Source organism: Ambystoma mexicanum, chromosome 13 (genome assembly GCF_040938575.1).
Source record: "Ambystoma mexicanum isolate Mex_15411 chromosome 13, UKY_AmexF1_1, whole genome shotgun sequence".
Taxonomy (NCBI): Eukaryota; Metazoa; Chordata; class Amphibia; order Caudata; family Ambystomatidae; genus Ambystoma; species Ambystoma mexicanum.
This window is the reverse complement of record NC_090938.1, coordinates 601,718,322-601,739,772: the sequence shown is the minus strand read 5'-3', so window position 1 is coordinate 601,739,772 and position 21,451 is coordinate 601,718,322. Positions and strand designations below refer to the sequence as shown.

At 43.3% G+C, this 21,451-nt stretch overlaps 1 protein-coding gene across 8 annotated transcripts in view; it reads left to right on the top strand.

The window, feature by feature from the left end:
- ATP6V0A1 (ATPase H+ transporting V0 subunit a1) overlaps positions 1 to 21,451 on the top strand; it is a 359,698-nt gene that overhangs the window by 256,293 nt on the left and 81,954 nt on the right. For 6 of the 8 annotated variants that reach the window (XM_069634444.1, XM_069634440.1, XM_069634443.1 and 3 more), the window contains exons 17-19: positions 9,986 to 10,093; positions 10,724 to 10,831; positions 16,327 to 16,344. In XM_069634444.1, the coding sequence (XP_069490545.1) occupies positions 9,986 to 10,093; positions 10,724 to 10,831; positions 16,327 to 16,344 (234 nt within the window). The remainder of the gene's footprint in view (positions 1 to 9,985; positions 10,094 to 10,723; positions 10,832 to 16,326; positions 16,345 to 21,451) is intronic. The other 2 variants (XM_069634445.1, XM_069634442.1) reach the window with 1 other exon arrangement.

Genomic DNA, 21,451 nt, shown 5'->3' with positions numbered 1-21,451 from the left:
GCTTTTCTTAACTTGACATTAACATGTACATTTTCTCTGAATGCTGCTGCTTAAATTATTTACACTTCAGTCAAATTCTTGAAAACTCAACATGGCCACTGCGCTCCCACATGTGGTCTTTTTATTAACCGAACCTCTTCTGCTGTAGTTGACTTCTTACTGAAACTCTGAATTGGGCCTAAGTTAAGGAGCTAAATAAACACACAATTTGTCAAACTTCTATGGATGAAAGGCAGTTATAGAACCCTAAGTTCAAGCAAGGCACTTCAGGCTATTTTTCACTCAACCTATCAAATCAGTCATCTACTCCACCATCTTGGCTTGGGAGACCTGTCATTCCTAAAATGGTGAATAAAATAATTAAAGTCCCTCCGACACTTTTCCTTGATGAAAAACATCCTCCCACTCTATGAATCACCACAGGCCACCTGCTAGACCTGACAGTCCACATACTGGTCATTCTCCCGACTGGGAGCAGGCTGCCGAATCCGATGGAAGAGAAGGGACCACGTGGTCCACGTCGGAGCAGCTGCATAGCCACCGGAGCCAGAGGGAACTACATCAAGGGCGTACACAGACCGGAGGCAAAGCTTGCTGGAGGTAGGATATATTCAGAGTGATGGCTTTTACTGGGGTGGTCAGTTAGGCGACACTCATCCTGTTTAGCTTATTATCAGTGTGTCTATTACACTTGAACATTGTCACTCTTGCTGTCACGTCTTTGCTGAGTAGGGTGGTTAAAAAGCCTAGTAAACCACCAAAAGTAACAGTTTGTAAACACACTCGGATATAAGACATGCGCCAGTTGGTTTATATGTAACTTGAGTTTAATTAGTCATATCTTAGCCCTTACCAAGGCGTCTTATATTGGAGTGTGTTTACAAATTGCTGGAGGTAGGGGCTCATCATGCCGGCTGGTGGGAGTAAAAGAAGGGCCAATGGACCGTTACAAGAAGGGCAGAGAAACCCTAGGAATAAGGGCTAAAGAAAAAGCCCAAGGGAAGGACTATGAACAAACAGTAGCTAATACAGGTCTAGAACCCACAGCTTCAAGGAAGAAGGCACATCAACCATCCTCATAGTCGCGGTACCTGGCAGGCTAGTGAATAAGGTCTACCAATTGGGAATAACATACAGGTCTGGCAACCCCCAACTACAAGGAAGAAAGCACAACAGTTTGAGTCCCAGGATGTCGTCACTGCTTCTATAGGGGGAGCCCCTTCCTATGAGGCCAGGGAGATGAACCTGAGCGGTATAGACGACAGGAACCAAGTAAGACAAGATTAGTGATAAAAAGGAAGAAAGAACTACCAGAAAGGGTAGATCTTCCCAGGAGGAACCGAAAGCCTGGAAGCTGTCTGGCATCCTCCTCATTGCCCAAAGCCGAACAGGACGCAGAAGCAATGTGTTTTTTTCGGGTTGCAGTGGGCAGACTGAAACATAAACTGGAGGAACGGGAGCAGAACGAAAGCAAGCCCTTAAACCACACGTCTGTGGAGTGAGACTCCAACCGCCCAGCCTCTACCACTGTGGAGCCGCAGCAGAGAGAGAAGGGCCCTTGAGAGAGAAATAACATGGGGAAACAGAACAGAGCAGCAGGAACGCTCCTTACCTGGCGAGAAGCCCGATAACCAGGGTCTGGAACCCCTCACTGCAGAGCCGCCACAAAGAGTGAAGAGCCCGCAAAAAAGAGAGGACGCGAGGAAACCGAGCTGCAGGAGCACTCCATACCTGCAACGAAGACCTGACAACGAACCCAAAGGTCCATGGTCTGGGACCCGTACACATGGGCAGAAACGATCTTAAATAGAGTGAGCCAAGCAAATACCTGGCAGGGTAGTGAACTGGGTCTGTCAACTGGTCTGGGACTCATACACAAAATAAGCCTGAGAAAAGGACTGGGGAAGAGCGACATTCCCCCATCAGTTATTGGACTGCCAATACAAGCCTGAGAAAGGCCAGGGGAAGGGAGACCTTCCCCATCAGTTATTGGACTGCCATACAAGCCTGAGAAAGTCCAGGGGAAGGGAGACTCCCCCCTGCCCCCCCCCCCCAACCAGTTGGGTTTGAACTTTATTTCGAGGCCTCTCAACTTTATACAGTGAAGGTTTTGATCCCCTGTGCAGAAGAAAGGGATTGTTCTCCTGGACCAAAGAAATCTACTACTACTTCAGTTAAGTTTATAGTGTAAGGGAAAGAGTTAGGATTCTGACATAGGACTATGGACTTTACTTTGGTCATTCTGACATACCCATTAGCATTTTAGTTAAGCCAGGGAAACCCCTCTTAGAAATAGGGCAAGATAGGGTTTTCTTTTCATTTATCTTTTGAATACAAGTTTTTGCCAACCACCATACTTCTACACTCTTACACAGTCCTCTTCATAGTCACATGTGGCAGGTTAGTTAACCAGGTCTGCCACACTACAAGAAGAGACTCTCACAGGCCTGGGACCCACTCCAGCAAGACTGGAAGCCAAGTCTTTGTCGGGAAAATCAAACCATGTTAAAGTAAGAAAAACACCAGGGGAAGGGAGCATTCCCCCTGGTAATGTGAACTGTGAAAGGAAGTAAGAAGCCAGGGGAAGATAATCACTCTCCCTGGTGTAGTACTGGGAAGCCTGTGGAAGGGAGACATGCCTCATGGTTTTGTGAGATTGTATTGCTGAGGATACCAGGAGAAGGGAGGCATTCTCCAGAAACCCTGTAGTGATGAGACAACTACGGGCAATAGGGAATGTTGATGTGAAACCGAAACCTTACCTTTTCTTTTGAGATGGAATTAAGAAGTTTGTGTTATTTTTGAGACTTGAACTGTTTTATTCCTGGGAAGAGGATTACAACCTGGGGAAGGGAGTCATTCTTTCAGGTTAAAGTTCCCTTTAATAATTAAACTGGTGACCTGCCGTCCAGAAGAAGGGAATAATACTTCTGGACAAAGAAGACCTTGCGTTATTTAGTTTTAATAAGAAATGTGAGGGACGGAAATAGGTTTTTTGACACTTGACGAGATCCTTAGGTTTTTAATTAAGGTAGAGAAATCCCTATTAGAAGATAGGGAAAGTTAGGGATTTCACTTTATTTTATTGGTTGAATAAAAGTCTGTAGCAACCATCATGCCACCTCTGTGTCCGTCTCCTCCTTCTGCACCCTTACACTTGCCATTGACAATGCAGGCTAGAGAAGATGGGAGTTGTGGTCATAAACCTCTGGGGAGCCAAAGGTTGCAGACCCCTGTTGTATACGGATGCTAGCCTTCAATCCTTTTGTTTACTGATTGCATAAATACTTAGGAGGTGAATGAAGGTGTCATGTCCTGGTTGTCGGCAGTAGTTTTACGAAAAACGTATAGGGGATGGGGATGAGGAATATAATTTAGCAACATCCAGTGAAGCAGTAAAAGCTAATGATTATCAACTTGCTAAGGGCAGTGATTATGTGATCAAACTGGGTGCAATTGGGTCAAATTGACGTCCACACAGGGCTGTAACAATGGAATTCAGGAGGAGTGATTAGCGTATTCCAGACTAAGGTTACTAATAGCAAAGTAGTATGGCAGTGGACAGGATGTGGCATAACCAGACTGGACAATAAATGAGGACTGGACTGGGATAAGAACCGGGCTGCATATGTGAACTGAGCCGGCTGGAGCCTGCATTTTCCTGCATTTTAAAGAGCACAAAAAAAGGAGACACACACTTATTAGTGCTGACTGTGTCAATGTTACTACCTTGTACTTGCAGAGAGATCACCCATTCATATTGCAGCCATTGCTCTTAAACCGTGACCCAGCACCTCCGTTGTCTGTGTGCAAAAGGTGCTAAAAGTATCTTCTCACTGCCACCATTGGTAAATGATGGGTACCACAAGGAAACCAATACCCATCACAAGAGAACATAGATTGAATAGGTCTTGTTAAGCAGGGAAAATGTGAACAGGAATCTAACAGGACAGGCAAAATGGAACCTCAGAGCTGAAAAATACATGACAAACAAAATAAACATTCACAGAGGTACATGCAGGGGCACCTGCAGTTGCCTGTGCTCTTTGTGATATATTTGGAGCTATTTGCAACCATAATTAGAAATTCCCCATAATCCTACATTTTGTTTGTCAAGACTGGCGACAAATTACTTTTACACATGTATGATTTAATAATAGTCACCTCCACCTTGGATCAAGCAGCAGATAAACTATATAACCTAGATCAGGAATTTGGGATCCTATCTACGTATACATGAAATAGGTAAAACTGAAGTTCAGAGATGGAGTTAGCATTCAGGATCTATTTTTGTAAAAGCAGATATCTTCTACTTCTGGCCTTTTTTAAACCAGCCAGAAAACTATTAACATTCTGAGATTTGCTTTCCAGTTGGTAGGATAAACTCTGTCATGATAAACAAGATTTAAACTATTCTACTTTTTGCCATCACTTACCCGTATGTTTACTGAAAAGGGTTTTTGTGAGAAACTAGACATTTGCGTAGGCCAATTTTATATGATCTGACCATGTAGAAATACATTAAAAAATAAACTGACAACACAAAGTTACAGCTTAAAATTGTAGAAGATTCTCTATTTACTAGCATGTGAACTTGATATTTTGCCTGAAATATTATTTGTTTTGTTAGTCTTTGAAAAGGTCTGCTTTTGTAGTAGTTCTGACATGTTTTCTATTCTAGTATTTTAATATCTTTTATGTTATTTTGATGTATGGTGGGGTAAGGTTCACACTATACAAAATATTGTAAATTAAATGAAAACAAATTAATATTGGAAAGATAATTGTCAGAAACTGGCTTGAAGCTCCCTCACCCTATTCCTAAAATAGAAAAACTGGAACTGGAAACACAGGACAGTTGAGGTGGGCCAGGAGAAACATTTTCTGAACCAACCAATACAGGGCAGCGGGAAGAAAATGTTTTCGGGGTGCTTTAGGTAGGGTAATTCAAGTCCTATAATATAGGTAGAAAAGAAGAGTAAGTAATTAAAGCTGACAAACCGCTCACTGGTTACGATTTATGGTGACCGTGTGCTATTGACTATGTTTTTTATTACACTCTAATATACATTTCTTGAAGAAACAAAAAAGGAAAGGGATATCCTACTAATCCACATGGCTTTCTTCTTGCAATATTTATTAGGAGGTACAGTGATGGTGATGGGTGTTTGAGATCCCTTAGTCGGGTGATTACTATCCTACCTACCACTGTCCCGATCGAACCCTGAGCCTTTAAGCTTATGGCGTTATGTTTGACTGTCTAAGAGTAGAAGAAACTCCCTAACTAGTCCCAATATTAGGTCAAGTTCCCAATTCTAGAAAACAAAAAAAGAATAACTCGTCAGGATGTCTATCTAAACGTATAGTTCTCGTCCCTTGTCCAAATCTATACTAGTGCTCGATCTGGCCTTTCCACTTGATTAAAAAAGGAAACCAAGAAACGGAATGCCTCCTCGGCTGATTGAGAATGGTCTTCATGGCTGAGCCCTCCTCTCGACCACAGCGCTCCAACTTAAATGGTCTTCACAGTTCTTGTAACAAAAATGTTTAACACACTCCTCAGTTGTAGATCCTCCACATTAAAGGTTCAACACAATACTCCTTTCCTGGCCTCTTGGCCAACAGTTCACATGCACAGATGCGTACTGTTCTGTGTTCTGTGGTGCTTCCTCCAGAGAGGGTAGGTGGCTCTGGTGGCGACAGGTTTGTTCATATTGGGTCATTTCTTTCTGTTAGCTTCCTTCCTGGTAGTTTGCCGGTCCATTTCTCCAGCAATGGCCTGAGGGATGCTTGTCTGATATCTCCTTCTCTGATATTCTCATGCAGAAGCTTTCTCTGGTCTTCCCACGTATCCTGTTCTGACCTTCTCTGGCAGAAGCCTTCTTGGGATTTCCCCTGTATCTCTATCTCTGGCTCTCTCAAGCGGAAACCTTCTCGGGACTTCCCAGGTCTGTCGTCGTATGGTCTTCTCAGGCGATAGTCTTCTCGTTACTTTGTCTGTATCTCTTCTTCCTTCGTCTCTGCCTCTCAGGATGCTCAAGGAAAACCTTGGTTTGTCAGTGTTCCTGGGTTCAGCTGCGTTCTGCGGTCCTACCACATATTCTGTGGTCCTGCCTCCGGACAACATTGGTTCCATGCCATAGCGACTGCATCTGCGCTGCACGTCTGCTCCTCTGCTGTTCAGCTCTGCGTCAAGGGGTCTCCTCCCACTGAAACGCTTTGGTGTTTTTATATCTCTCTCTGTGAAGGGAGATAGAAGAGCGTTGGTCAGGCATTTCACGTCTAGAGGAGGAGTCGGCAACAAATTTCAGTACAGTAAAAGATCCCCTTGAATCAAAACACAGCTAAGCTTTCTTACATGTAGCATTTACTTGGGAGATGTTACTGTCTTTCATAGGGAAATCTATGGAATGAGAGTCACAGTGCTGTTGTTTTTCTGGCTTTACATTCGAGGGAAGGGCCGCATTGACAACAGAAGAAGGCTAACGATGTATCATTTCTACAACCTCTTCAGCACCCACATAGGCGGCTAGCACAAGACTAAGGGAAGCTCTTAATACATCTTGGGAGTCCTTGTCCCCTATGTGAGAGTCACTCCCAGGGTGATTCCACTTGCCCAAAGCCTTATGGAGGCTCTTACATAGTGGGCTCACCTCCCTAGCCTCAATGGGGGTGGTTCCCCCTTGGGGAGAAGGGACGAATACCCTGGATTCATCATGGAACCTATAAAAGAAATGGCACCATAACCACATTGCCATGGGGACATCATCATGTTAATTATTGCCTTTTTGTAGAGGGGAAATTTATCTTATTAGTACCCGGCGAGGTATAATCTAATTGTTACAAACTATCTGATTGGCCCTCGCTGGGTCCTTACCAGCCCAAGAAGGCGTGGTTGCTCGCCGCTTCCCTCAGTGTTCCTTCCCTGAGTGTCCGCCATTGAAAGGGAGAAGGGACTATGTGCAGTCCCGTCACCCTGTTCCATTACTTATTGCTTAATGAGCTGCATACCAACTCTGTCACGGAATGCCGCGACACAGTTCTAGCACTAGATTGTGCATTCTTAAGGGAAGAGGCAGTTTCATGAGACACATATTAGACTCATGTGGGGAGCTGCTATTGAGCACACTGCTGTTGAACTACTGATATATGTGGATCCCTCTGCATTTCTGCTACCTTTATTTAGATTTCAGGGAGGTAAGCATTCAGAGTGATAAGAGAAAGCACGTCTGACCTCTTTCTGTTAAGTCTCCCAAATTACACTTTTGTGTCCTTTGTGAAGGCATTGTGAGTCCGACACGGACAACGGGTTCAAGTTTTCTTAACAAAACCATTATTCAACTGAAAAGGCAGGGTGGATGAATACTTAACTTGCCCTATGCTAAGGTGGGATTTCCCTTCCTAAAGAAAACTAAGGATAGTCTGTCAGGAAGTCCAAAGTAAAACATCTCTCTGTGTGCAAACCTATACTTGCCCTCACAACTAACTGCATAGAATGTATAGGGTTGTCGGCATCAAAAAGGAGTAGTGTTCAGAGCTTCTTCTAGCTCTCTGGCTTGAAATCCGCTCCCCTTCCCCAAGTTCAAGGGGAAGGGAACCCCTGTATTTGATGAACTACTCGTCAAATACAGGGGTTCCCTTCCCTAATTTCAAATCTTCCAGCTTTCAAAATAACACTTGATTTAAGTATCACAACAAAGTATCTGCACAACACAAGCTTCCTTTATAGGTGTTTCAGTGGCTTTTCCATGTACGGCCACCGGGTCTAGGCACAGTTGTCGGACCACGCGTTCCAACCACTAGAGGTCACGCAACCCGTACCCTTACTTGACTGCTTTTCCTTTAACACCAGTCCACTGCTTCTCCTCAGCTGTGAGGTTTGCCTCAGTCACATGTCACACTCTCCTGACACGGTATTGTTGTTTGGTTAACTGCCTTGCGCTTGTTATACCCCCTTACATTTCTTTGCCAATGCTAGTTTATTCAGTTCTTTGCACCAATATTGGATTTCCTATATCCTGCATTCACTCCTTGTGCTCTCTTGGCTTTGCTAGCACTTGTTTCAATTAAGGCAGTTCATTTCCATGTGATTCAAAACCATGGCCGTCATTCAGGGGTCGCCAGGGGTCGCAACTGCGACCCCTGTGCTCTCCCTTGCTACCCCTAAAAAGAAAAATGCAAAAAAAGAAACTTTTTTTTAAAAAAATGGAGGCTCATGGGCTGTGGTCAGCAGCATGTGGCTCTTTGTTTCTGGAGTGGCTGGTTTTCTGACAGCTATAGCTGGTGAGAGTGCTCATTGGTTTGAGCACTGGCTTCTGCAATGTGTGTGTGATCTGCAGGTTGCAGGTTCGACTCCCAGCAAGGTCAACTCAGCCTTTCATCCTGCTGAGGTTGATAAATGAGTACCAACACAGGTTGGTTGATATTGTATGTACATTTGTTCAATATGAAGCGCTTAAGCATTAGTGCTATATAATAACACATCATTATCCTTTGTCCTTGGACGTCTGCTTGCATTCACAGTGATTTGGTAATTGGGTCTATACGCACTCGTATTAACGACACATATGGAGATCCATTCTTGTATGAAATGAATATCACTTTACAGTGATATTGTAACCATATTTTTTGTAGTGTACTTAGAAACAATGCTATGTGATGCCACTTCCTATTTTGTCAAGGGATGAAAGATCATGTTCCCCATGATGTCACTTCGGGGTGGGGCAAATGACATCACTTCCTGTGATGTCATCAGTGGTCAAGGGTCCTGTGATGTCACTTCCGCTACCCCTGGCATTTTGGTGAAATGACGTCCCTGTTCAAAACTTCCTTTCAGTAAAGTTCACATTTCTGTCTCATTTCTTTCAATATGCCCAAGAATTTCCAACTTGCTTTCAATTCTTTCGGTATTCAGATTACACTTCAACTTGCTTTCAAGTTGTTCTGTATTCCAAATGCGTTTGAACTTTTTACTCTCTCTGGTTTCACTCACCTGTCGGTCTTGTGACTTCTCGCAAATCCTTCCGCCGCCACGGGTTCTTGGTTCTCCGTGCAGTTGGTCACATCTTCTCCCTGTGGTCTCCTTGTGGCTCGCGCACACCCAGCAATGCTTCTACAGTGAAGCAGGATATGCAACCGCTTCCATCGGTCAGGACGGCTTCCTTGTCACAGCTTGCCACTGGCCTCCAGCTTCTTCCACTGCTTTTTCCTGCTGCATACACTCTACACTGCCTCCTGGGCCTCCAGCGCTCCTAATGCCACGCTGCCACACCAGACAGGTCTCCCTGTACGCAGCTGCCCATGATCCACAGCTGACTGTGCCACAGCTGACCTTGCTACAGCTGACCCCATTACTGTCGGGCTTACCGTTTTTAAAGCTCCTGCCTCCGTTTTTATTACAGAAGAGACTAGACCGCTCACCAGCAAAGCAGCATTCCTTTGTTGCCCCTGTTGTCCTCCTCTCAGTACTTGGTTGGAGCTGATGTTAGTGCGTTTTCATGAAATGATGATGTGTTGGTCTAGGTGTCCTCTTCTTCGTCCCAGTATCAAACTTATGCAATTTGGGGGATACTTTAGGGGAGTCAGTCAAAGGGCTGACAAAAGCCTATGAAGGCTTGTGGGATGGAAGGTTCAGGGTGAAAGGGAAATGGGGGGATACCATGCCTCACCCAAGGACGTCCTCTCTGCACTCCCTCCAACCAGGTGATCCTCCCTCACATATCAACCCTCTGGGTCGGGATCCAAAAGTGATGGCTTTTCCCTGGCCACTTGAGAAGAGCATTCTAGGGGAGAAGTGAGGACGCCCTCAGGTTCCTCACATATACCATAAGGTTATGCAAGTTTTCAAAGTTAGTAGTATCAAGTCCAGATGTACCAGAGTTCTGCAAATGAGTGATTGTGTCTCTGTAGCTTTATTTGCTGTTGAATAAACATCACATCACCAGAATAACTTGCACGTCTCTTTGGTCCTCCATTCTATTAACAGGTAGGACTTCAATGTTTCCTGGTCGTTTGTGCCCTCATTTGTGTTCCATGGATGCTGTTGGTGAAACCCTTGATCCTTCGTCAGCAGTATTTACGGAAAAAACATTTGGTAAGTGTGTGACTGCCTCAAGTATCTTTGTATCTTTGCAGAATGCATTATGGGCCGTGTTGTTTGAAACAAAGTGGGATATTGATTGTGTGTCACTGAGAGACTTGATACTTGCGTGCATAAGTAGAATGTCTGGAGGAAGAATGTTTGTCAAGTGATGCTGCTGGGGGTAGTGTCACAGCACAGTAGAATAAACTAATAAACCATCTAGACAGAACAGTTATTACAGTAGCAAAGGATTACCCACATGCTTTTTTGTTTTTTTAGCAGCATTGAATGCACAATGAACACCTCTGTGTATGGAAAAGGGTCTTGCAAATCAGATCTTTCTTGACAGAGCGCATAGTTTATTGGGATATTCTGTCACCTTCCTTAAACGGCATGCATTTGTGACACTATGCTGTGCTTTAGAACTAATGGGCCGGAATTAATTCTCAGACTTTGGGATAAAGGGCAGAGGGCATGTCAGATTATGTACCTGTGTGCATGTGCATTCGTCTGTGTTTTACCCATCGTTCCTGTTCTCTGGTACCCTTGTCATCTCAAGCAATATAAACATATTTTGTAACTAAAACTAGTGTATACATACGCAAACATCTTGCCCTAAGCTGCTTCTGTCTACCCACACAGGGGACCCACAACTTTGGTGGGATTAGAGTAGGCAATGGACCGACTGAAGAAGACGCTGAGATTATTCAACATGACCAGCTCTCTATTCATTCTGATGATGTGGAGGACGTGAGTTTGTTCACTTTTTACTTGAAATGCCAGATGGTCTACTCTACAAAAATGGTACCATCGAGGATTGCCGTGCTTGTTGACCCACCCAATTTTAACATACTGTCAGGTTTTCAGGGTCCAACACAGGCAAATCTCCACAATGAAAAGGAATGAGAAAATACTACATATGATCTTTTCAGTGGAGATCATTTGCAAATTTTAGTCTTTGTGAAAGACCAGCCAGATTTTTTTATTTTGTATGTTGAAGCCACAATTGAGCCACGCAATTTACCACTGCTATTGACTTTACATTGGCGAATCATTTCACCTAGAGAGGATTTCTGCAAGTGTTGTAGGGATGCTTTTCGGGTGATGGAGAGGCAATAGTAATTAGCACAAAGGTTCTATGAGTATATGTCATGTTTTATAATGTGAATGGTGAAGTGCCTGCATGTGTTATTCTCACTTTACGGTTCGCATTTAACATTTGTGTACAATTTATGACCAAGGGGTACTATTGCTAAACCATCTAGGGGAATAATCTGGGACCTAGATCTTCAACATATGATGCCCATATTTTGTAGTTTCTGGGTTGGGGGCGAGTGGTTAAATTGAGGTTGTCTCGAAAAAGCTTTCTGTAGTGTTGTACCATTCACAAAAGTACTTTAGTGTTTTTGCTGCTTTTACAAATGTGGCTTCTCTTTCCTCCCAGAAGAAGAGGTTTCATGCTTAACCAAAAGTGTGGTTTGTGGTAAGGCTTGTGGCCAGGCTGTAGGAAGTCAAATTGGGTCTGAGTGACTTGATGACTGTCTTTGTTCCTTGCGTTTTAAAAAGTTGTTGCAAAGAAACCTTGACAGATTTGACCATGTGCATCTGCTGTTGAGGTCAAGCAATTGATTGGAGGTTCTGTTCCTTCCTGCTCTGTGAATGTGTCCTTGACTTGTAAATTGTTGGGTGCTAAACAGCATTGTTTTCCCACATAAAGTGCAATGCCCATATTAGTAATTTTAATAATTTTACAGTGGTAGGTTAGAAATAAGTATATGTCCGAGCAGTTTCCTGTGGATTCGAAAATAGCTATTCCCATCAGTGCTTTACAGAGACCGACTAAGTGTGGGAGGGCACTCTTTAAATTAGTTTATTTTTGCATATGTAGTGCATCTCTAAGGGAAGTCGATGGTAAAATATGCACTGTAAAAATATTTACTACAAAACAATACTCGAATAGACAACTAAAGTCAGTGGTAGTTTTGGCAAAGGGGATAGATTGAGTGGCTGGTTGTCTTGGAGACAATGGTGTACCGTCCCTGGAGTGCACAAGCGGTTGAGTTTGTCCAGTGAAATGTGCGTGGGCGAGATGTGCTTGTTAGGATTTGAAGTAAGATGAGGGGGCTATGGTTATCTTTGAAAGATTTAGAATATTTCTGTTTTATTGTTATTCAGAGAAAAAAGTGAAGTCAACAGTTGGAAATATTTCAGAGTGAACTATAAACGCTAGATATTGTTATAGTCTTCATTTTTTTTATGAGTCATTTGGTTCTGATGTTTTTACTGCTAATGCCACGTCGAAGCTCTGTATCTCATTCCACTTTATATATGTCTAATATAAAGGCTGGCAGGATAAATCTGTCAACCTTTGTATAAGATAGCCTGTTATGCAAGCATACCCTTCGACTGAAATAGAGAGACCTAGAAATATGGATATGGAGATATATATATATATATATATATATCTCAAGTAGAAGAACTTATAGTAGAATAATCCATTTGAGCCTAGTCACGCATACCACGGCTTGTTTACTAACCGGTCTAGCCCTTCATTTTTTATTACAGGGGTGTGTGTTCAAACAGGGATTCGTAATACCAGAAAAACAGAAAACACACACTACCCTCTCCTGCTATACTTGTAGTGTTTTCAAAAATATTGAACTTGTGAAACTTACAGCTGTTTCCTACTATTGCTGTATATTGAAACCTCCAAGCATTTTATATAGAAAAATAAATGTAATTTTATTATTTTGTGTATCCAACATATATACATTTCTTCTGATTTATTAATTAAATAAACCACAATACAGACATTCATGCAAGTTGTGTGTCAAACAGGGTGGTTAGTAAAAGTGCGTATTCACACAGTACAACACATTTTTAGTTCAAGTCTCAACAGGGAGTATGATATATCAGAACGTAACTTTGAATAATTTTGCTGACATGAGGTGTGATTATTTATATCTATCATGGATTTTTACAAACCACTTTAATTTTCTAGTCCTTTTCTATTACATCATATATTTCAACTTACTTGATAAATGATTCCATCATTTCACTGTTTTTTAATAAAATTTCAAAACATTGATTGGATAAAATATAAATGTTGACACTCATGTGTTTCAGCCCTTCATGAAAAGAAATGTTCATCCACCACGGTTTTGTAGATAGATAAATAGGCCTTCTTCAGGACAACAGTTGATCTATAAACATAATGAACCCATAATTCATCCCCTTGGTTACTTCATTGGGTCTCTAAAAAAATAAAAAGTAAAAATCAGTGTGAGTTTCACTCCGATGATATTACACCATGCCAAAATGGCATTCACAAGCTTGACATTAACCTTGCTCTCATAAGGGGAGTAGGGCTAATCTTTATTACTGCACAATTATTCCTGATTCTTATTGCAGTGTCTATAAGGGAAAAAACATGAATGATCTTTTTACTTTTAGTAAATTGCTGATATCATTTTAACTTAAAACATTGTTTCCCAGTGCCCTAATCTGTTGCTAAGCAATTTCCACTATGCGTGTAATTACCTTTCTGCTTTTTATACCTTCTAAAGCTTTTTCAGCAGCATCAAAGAACCCATTCATGTACTGCATCACTTATTGGCATAAATAAGTACATATACGTTTTTATTTGCTGAGTTTTCACTACATGTTGCTTTATTTCGTTTTGTCTTCTAGCACAATCTAGAGCGAATAGGTGCCTGATTCAACCCCTAAAGTGTGCTCATTTCAAATGAATGCACTGCATTAAATTAAGTCTTGCTAGAGACCTTGTCCGATATTTTACCTTATCATAAAATACATTGATTTGCTACAAACTATAGTTCTGTCACTCCTTCACTGGAACTGCAGATTAACCACTGAATCCAGTGTGATCAACATGTATTCTCTCACTCATTGTGAAACTCTGAAATGTAACGTTTCCATTGAAGGGGGAAGCTTCTTTTCCTAATCTAGATGTTTGGGCATGGCTCCAAATGTGTGTTCACCTTATGGCATGGAGTCTATCTAAATGTTTTGGGCAACCAAAACGCCTGTGCCAGTCACTGGTAGGGTGTTGGGTTGAGAGGGCCTCCATGACTACCCCCATTGTCATCTATCTTATTAGCATGCGTAGTGGGGCTATGAATGTCCTGTGGCTATCCCTTTGGTGGTCCTGCATATCAGTAGGGTTGGCAGGGAGCGTGGGTGAGACTTCCTGTAACTACCTCTTTGGGTATTCTGCATATGAGCCTGAGTTAGAGGGTGGGGGGGAGGGTGGAATACCTCTGTGGCTTTCCCCTTGGGCTTTCTGCATCTCGGTTTGAGAAGGGGGGGGGTGAACAGTTGTGACTATGCCCCAGGTGACCATGGGCATCTACAGGGTTGGTGAGATTGCAAAAGCTCATGTGACCTGCCATACAACATCATATTTGTCTGTAGGGATGGAAATCTTGCATATGCTCCTTTCAGTGTCTCTGCCCAAGTACACTTTGTTGCAGCACATGAATCCATTTGATGGGTTTAACCATGATATATAAGTACGCAAGTTTAGAAGTAAAGCAAAGTATGAAGATGCTTACTCAGAAGTGCCTTGTGGAAGTCACATAGACATTGTGCCCATGCTCCGAAATTACACATTAAGATTTACAGCACTATCATGTATGACTAGGAAAACAATAACGTAACTAGCCGTGCTCAGGCAAGCACCGTGGGAGTTCCAGCCTACCATGGACTGTTCACATGATGTTCAAATTTGGGGAAAATAACTTGTACTTTATACATCAAACCATGATTTAGCGGCATATACAAACCCTGCTAATCTAAAACCCAAATAAACTGTAAAAATACTGTTACAAGTAAGTAACATTGAGCAAACGGGGATAAGAACATATAGATTTGATTATCTATTTGTGTGTGTAACATATATAATCAGATGAATAATATACACGTGGCCTTCATGGGCATGTACATTCTGAGATGACCTTTAAAACATCACCCGTTAAATAAGCCACAACAGGTCTCAAATCCAATTGGAGATTATGAAAACGAAGGGACTTTCTAGATTCCTGCAGGTCTTACAGAATTTTGCTAAATGCTCTTGAATGTTTTCTTGGCACTAGATGGCCCTTTAGGAGGACCTTCGTTTTGTTATTGTGTGTGAGGAAGACCTTCATCTGTTACCTCGTGGTTCCTGTTCTGTGCATGTATCTGCATTCTGTGTGTTTTGGAGCTCTCTGGCAGTTACTGCTTATTAACCAGTTCTCTCCCATTGTTCAAACCCTTAAAATGCTTCCTTTTTAGATCTTCCATTTGTGTATGACTTTGTTATTTAGTCTGTGGAAATGATTGCATTAAAGTACAGTAATGCTAATATTAAAATCCCTTTCCCAGATGCTTGCTAAACTGGGTGCCTTTTTGATACCTAGTCTGCCTTTAATGCAGAACTGTATGTTTGTACCTTGCAATAGCAATACCTCTTGCCCTCTATCCTTACATTCTTAGGCTACAGAAATGAGATATTGCAATTGCCAAAAAAATGCAATTCTCGGTCTATACAGTGTTGGGACAGCAGTGCCATTATTGACTGTCTTTGTGAACACCAGGATCTGCCCTTTGCAAGTCATCCTCACCTTGTTCAAAGGCCACAGATGCAACTCAAATTCAGAATAATTCCTCCATTCAAAATGGCAAAATGAGAAGAACCTTTCCCTAGGTGCACTACCATATTGAATAAAGGAAAAGCAAACTGAACACAGTGAATTAGTAAATCTGAAAATGCTCAAAACAGAGCAACTAATTGCAGTGGGTGCACTGAAGATTAGTTTTCATGAAGCCGGGGCGGATGGTCCACAAACGCTAGTCTACTATTTCTACCTGTCCAAACCAAACCTCTCCAGAGGGATCTGTTAAGGATATTTCTTGGTTCTTGAAATATTGGGGTATTTGCTTGTGGATTGTTTCAGTAAACTCAAACATATTTCTGTCGCAAATCTAGAGGCATATCTGGTGAGCCTTGAGTGGTAAAAACGCACACATTTGGGAGGCTCTCATTTATTCTTCTAGCCTTACCACTTTAATAATGTGACCGAATATGTTAGTTTTCTGTTTGAACTAAATGAAAAAATATGGCTACCATTTGGCTCCCTGGCAGTGCATGCACAGAGCATATTGGTGAATGCAAAATTATGTACTTGTGACTAACATCTTGGTTTCTTATGACACTGTACTAAATTCAAATTTATGTTTTCAAGCCTGCCGAGGAGGAAGTGGTAAGACAAAGCCAGCTTTGCATGCGTTCATCTCTTGAGCTTCTTTTGCCATCGCTTGTTACATCCATTCTGTCAGTGACATGAGTTCTTTGTGGACCACCGTGGCTTGCTTTGCTAGGAATCTGTCCACTTGCAATTCAAAACCCACCTCTAAAGGGTTGTTTTTTTACTACAAAGTTCTCTCCGTCCTTTATTCCGGAAACAGGCCGAAATTACTTAACTAGTTTCAATTAACCCTTGCATTGTACACTGTATATAACTGGGGAGATTACAGGTGAAGCACACCTTTTGTTTTATTTCTGTTGGATGATTACTGTTGAATTAAGAACTTCTGTAGCCTAATTGTCCTCTGCAGATGAGTTTGCATTTAGGGAAACTAGCAGATTTCCCCATAACTGTTGCCTTTGTAACATTTGTGGCTTAGGAAGAGTATGATTCCTATATTTGGTAGTCTAACCAATATCTTGTGAATGACTCTTATGAGATCCCTGAATGTATTCACTGACCTACTCCCTCAGGATCTTACATTCAGGTGGCCAGGCCATCGTTTTTGGATCGCAACCCTGGGGGTGGACAAGCAAGGGAGGATCACCTGAATTGAAGGGTCACAAGGGATTGGGAGGAGGATACCCAAGGGCGAGACATGGTATTCCCCCAGTCCCCCCAGAAAAACCCCAACCTACTCTGCCTCAGCCTTTATGGGGTATCTTCAATCTCACCCTTTCTCTCCCTCCCTATTTCCAACACATACTGAGACGAGGAGGTGGCAACTAAGATCAGTAAGGATTACCCATAGGAATAACATGGGGGGAATATAAGGGAAACCTACCATAGAAAGAACTCGAGTTGTCCTACTAATAGTCAGGCATTTAGTAATGACCACTCGCACCTGACTCCACTTCACTTGTTTTGCCACTATAAAAGGTGTGGTCTTGCACAGGTGAATGAGCGAGCTGGGGAGGCATACTGGACCAGAGAAGCCAAGAAGCTTGGACCTGCAGAAAGAAGGATCTGAAAGAGAGCGGAGTGCCGCGGCACTGGCCCGTTGTTTGAGAGGGGCTGCAGCGCGGCTAGGGAGATGTCTCCCGAGAGCTGGAGCGAGGCAGCCAATATCCTGCTGGCGTTGTCTATGCAATTGCTCATTCCTTTGGGCCGTGTGCCGTGCCCGTAGATGTCCGAGGGGCCAGTGGTGAGACCCTGACCTCGACCCAAAGCATCCAGGAGAGACCACTCGCCAGCGCTACGCTACCCAGTGAGTTTCCTATGAGGGTGAGAGAAACTGGAGCGTGCGGGTGGCTGGCGCGGGAAAGGGAGAAAAGCAAGAGTTGTAAAGCAGCACGGAGCGGAAAGCAAGACGGACAGTTTCAAGAAACAAAGTAAAAAAGAAGGAATAAGGAAAGTAGGAGAACGTGTGCTAGTGGCACAGAAGGAAGAAAAGGGCACATTAGCGACACAGAAGTAAACTCAATGTCACGAGTAAAAGAAAAAGGGTGCAAGCGACCTGGAAAGAAGGAAACCAGTGCATGGAAGTATGAAAGAAGTGTGCAAGATGCACGATAGGAAAAGGACAGGTGCAAGTGTGTAGGAGGAGAGCGTGCAAGAGGCACAACAGAGAAAAAGGAAAAAATGTAAAGGAATACAAACAGATGAAAGTGATGCAGGAAGCACCTGAAGATAAAAGTACGAAGGAAAGCAAGTATAAGAAATAAAGAAGGATCAGAGTGGTCGCGCTTAGGATTAGCAAAAAGCCTGGCGTTTTCAAAAGTGTCTGATTCTACCCCATGAAAGGATTGTATGTGAGAAGCTGTATTTAAGGAAAAGCTACATCCTGATAAGCTGAACTTGTGTTTGAAACTGGGGGGGGGGGGTCTAAGCTTGGGGAAGGGAACCCTGAGAGGCCTAAAAGAAAGTGTGAAATATTTTGTTTTGTGTTGAAAGCTGTAATGGGCTTGAGCTTGGGGAAAGGGAACCCTGAGAGGCCCAACCAAGTTGGAGACTAATTGTTTTTTTGTAGTGTTGAAAGTATTGAAGCTTGGGGAAGGGAACCCTCGAAAGCTTCAAAAAGGAACTGTTCCATTTCTTTTGTGGTGTTTGGAACTTTAATAAGTTGATGCTTGGAGAAAGCAACCCCGAGGAACCCAAAGACACTGAAGGTATTTCACACCACGACCAGAGCTCTGTGGAGAAAATCTTACGAACAGCCCTTTTTGATTGAACTCCGTTTTGTGACATTGACCAAACTACACCTGGTGAGAAGACTACCTGAAACCTACGTTGTTTCCAATTTTCTGTTGAACCACTTTTTCTTTTTACAAAAATGTGATAGGAAGTCTTTAAAGAGTGTGGGTAAGAATAGGTTTAGACACAGACAGACTTTTTTTTATTTTGGGCTATTATTCAGCAGCGGCCATTAGAAACATCAGTTAATGGAACCCGCCCTTTATAGTTAGGGCCAGTCAGGTATTACACCAACCCAGGCACCTTAGTACACAAAGGTTTTAAAACTAACACCTTTCAGTCTGTATCTCTCTTGATACCATGCATGCCTCACACTCTGCTTCAGACTGACATTTCAGAGGCACTTGCCTATTGGTACAACATTTCCCAAGTTCACTACAGGCCCTTCTGTGTTTAAAGAAACTGCAAAAACTGTGCATTTTATTCTCAAAGCAACAAATTGGTGTTGGCAGCTAAGACCCTGCAATATTGTATGTTTAAGAACCGGAAGAATGTTTCCCAAACTGGAATGATGAATACATTTTGAGCAGTTTCAGTCCGTTAAGTGACGAAGGGAACACATCAAATATTTTAAAATTACAGACTGGGAGCAAATCAAATTTGTTGATCGTTAAGCAAAAGCTGCTCAATTATTTTGTGCTACAACTGCTTTTTGAATAGGCTTCGTGACGAACCACAATAATTCACCCATTATGCTGACCTAACCAAATGTAGTGTAAAAGACTTTGCCTCCATTTAAGGTGCAGATATCGATGTATAATTTGATATTTTATTTATATCACTCTCGTACACAGGTGTTTCAGAACGCGACAAGGCAAAGGAGGGTAACAAGGGAGAACAAAAACAATGATCTTACTAGGCCCAGTGACCTTGAGAACGTGCAAGTGCATGGGAGAGGGAAAAAGGGGAAAAGTGCATGGAAAGGGGAGAAGTGGAAAGTGCAGAGCAAAGGAATACAGCTCAATAGTAAATACATAATAACAAGCAAACAGTGGTAGGGCAGCCAGCAGGTGGCAAGTGCTAGGTTTGAGGCAACAGACACGGTAAGTCATGAGAGAAAAAGGGGGCGGACTGTATGGTTACAGATACAGGCCCCAGTACAAGGGTTTTCCAGGAGGCAGTGCGGGTGGGAGGCAAGAAGAGCAGGTAGCTGGGCCCGGAAGTCAGAAGGTAGGCCAAGAGCACGGTGCCAAGAGAGATCAGCAGAGGAGAGGGGGGCGAAGGCAGAAGCAGGTCTTGAGGAAACCAGAGTTGGTTTTCCTCAAGTTTCAGGGTGGCAGGGAGACTGTTACCGGGGGAGGCCCCAGCCCAAGACAAAAATCTACCCCCAGCTTGCTTCTTTGAGAAACGACTGACCCTGAGGGAGTTTGAGGAGCAAAGAGCTCGAGAGGGAAGGTATTTACGAAGGGACAGTTGAAGGTATATTGAACCCAGGCCCCGAAAGCCTTGTGGACAATGCAAAGGACTTTGAATTTAATCCTTGCAGCCACTGGGAGACAATGGAGCGATTTCAGGGCTGGAGAGATACGATCCCAGGGCTTGAGGTCAAGGACAAGTCTTGCAGTCCTGTTCTGGATAAGTTGCAAAGGGCGGAGTGTAGAAGCAGGTAGATTTAGAAAGAGGCTGTTAAAACAGTCCAACCTAGAGAGAACCAAGTCTCGAGAGACAGAGAGCTTCTGGGAAAGGATAGGAAAGTCAGAATACCCCGAGTAGGTGCGGTAGGAAGTTTGACTTTTTAGAGATGTCGGAGATGTGGGCAGAGAAGTAAAGCGTGGAGTCAAAGATGACCCTGAGGTTCTTAGCCTCTCAGTTAGGGGTAGGAGGAGGGCCAAAGGAGGCCGGCCAGAGAGAGAGAGAGAGAGACAGAGGGAGGGAGAGAGGGAGGGAGAGAGAGAGAGAGAGAGAGAGAGAGGAAAGGAGGGTGAGGGTGTGCCGATGAGGAGGATCTCCATCTTGCTAACATTCAGGCTGAGATTGTTGGCGGCACACCAATCCTGAATGGCAGATAGGCAATCAGAGATGAGAAGGAGAGGAGGTGGCCGAGGGAAGCCTGAAAATGTGTTGTCAGCATAGCACTGAAAGTGGAAGCAGAAAATGGTGATGCGATGAGCAAGAGTTGCCAGGCATTGGTTAAAAAGCCAGGGTGAGAGTTTAGACCCCTGGGAAAACCACAAGTAAACAGGGAGATAGATGAAAGGAATAACCCAAGTTGGAACTGGGCGGGTCGATCAGAGAGGAAAGAGATCAGCCAAGCCATAGCCTGATCGGTGATACCCTTGTTGTCATGGAGACGGTTGAGTAGGATGGTATGGTTCACCGTGTCGAAGGCAGAAGAGATCAAGTAGGATGAGGACAGAGGGGATATTGGAGTCAAGGTTGGAGAGCAGATCTTCACAGATGTTCAGGAGAGCAGTTGCCGTGCTTCTGGCTGCTCTAAAGCCAGATTGATGGTCGTGAACACAACCAACAGAATCAGAGTGAAGGTTAAGCTGCGAGATGGCCAGCTTTTCAAGGAGTCTGCCCAGAACTGCCATCCAAGCTCACTTTTATGTTGATCTTCACCAGGTTCCTCCTCGTTGCTTACAGGAATATTAGCACCACAGTGGCAAACCCATTACCTATAGTCCTGCAACCTGTTGATGTCGGTAGGTTTTATGGCTGGCTGGATTTGCTCTCAAAGAGTGCCAAAGTTTGCAGAACTATGCCATAGTTCCTGAGACGTCTGTCTGTTTTAACTTTTGTATAGCTCCATAAATGTCACCAAGCAGCCATTATCAGACTTTCCCTTTGCCGGGCCTCGGTCCACCTCTACTTTGCCGGGGGCTCTGCTGTCCTTTTGGAAAATTTGTCACTCTTACTTTAGGTGGTG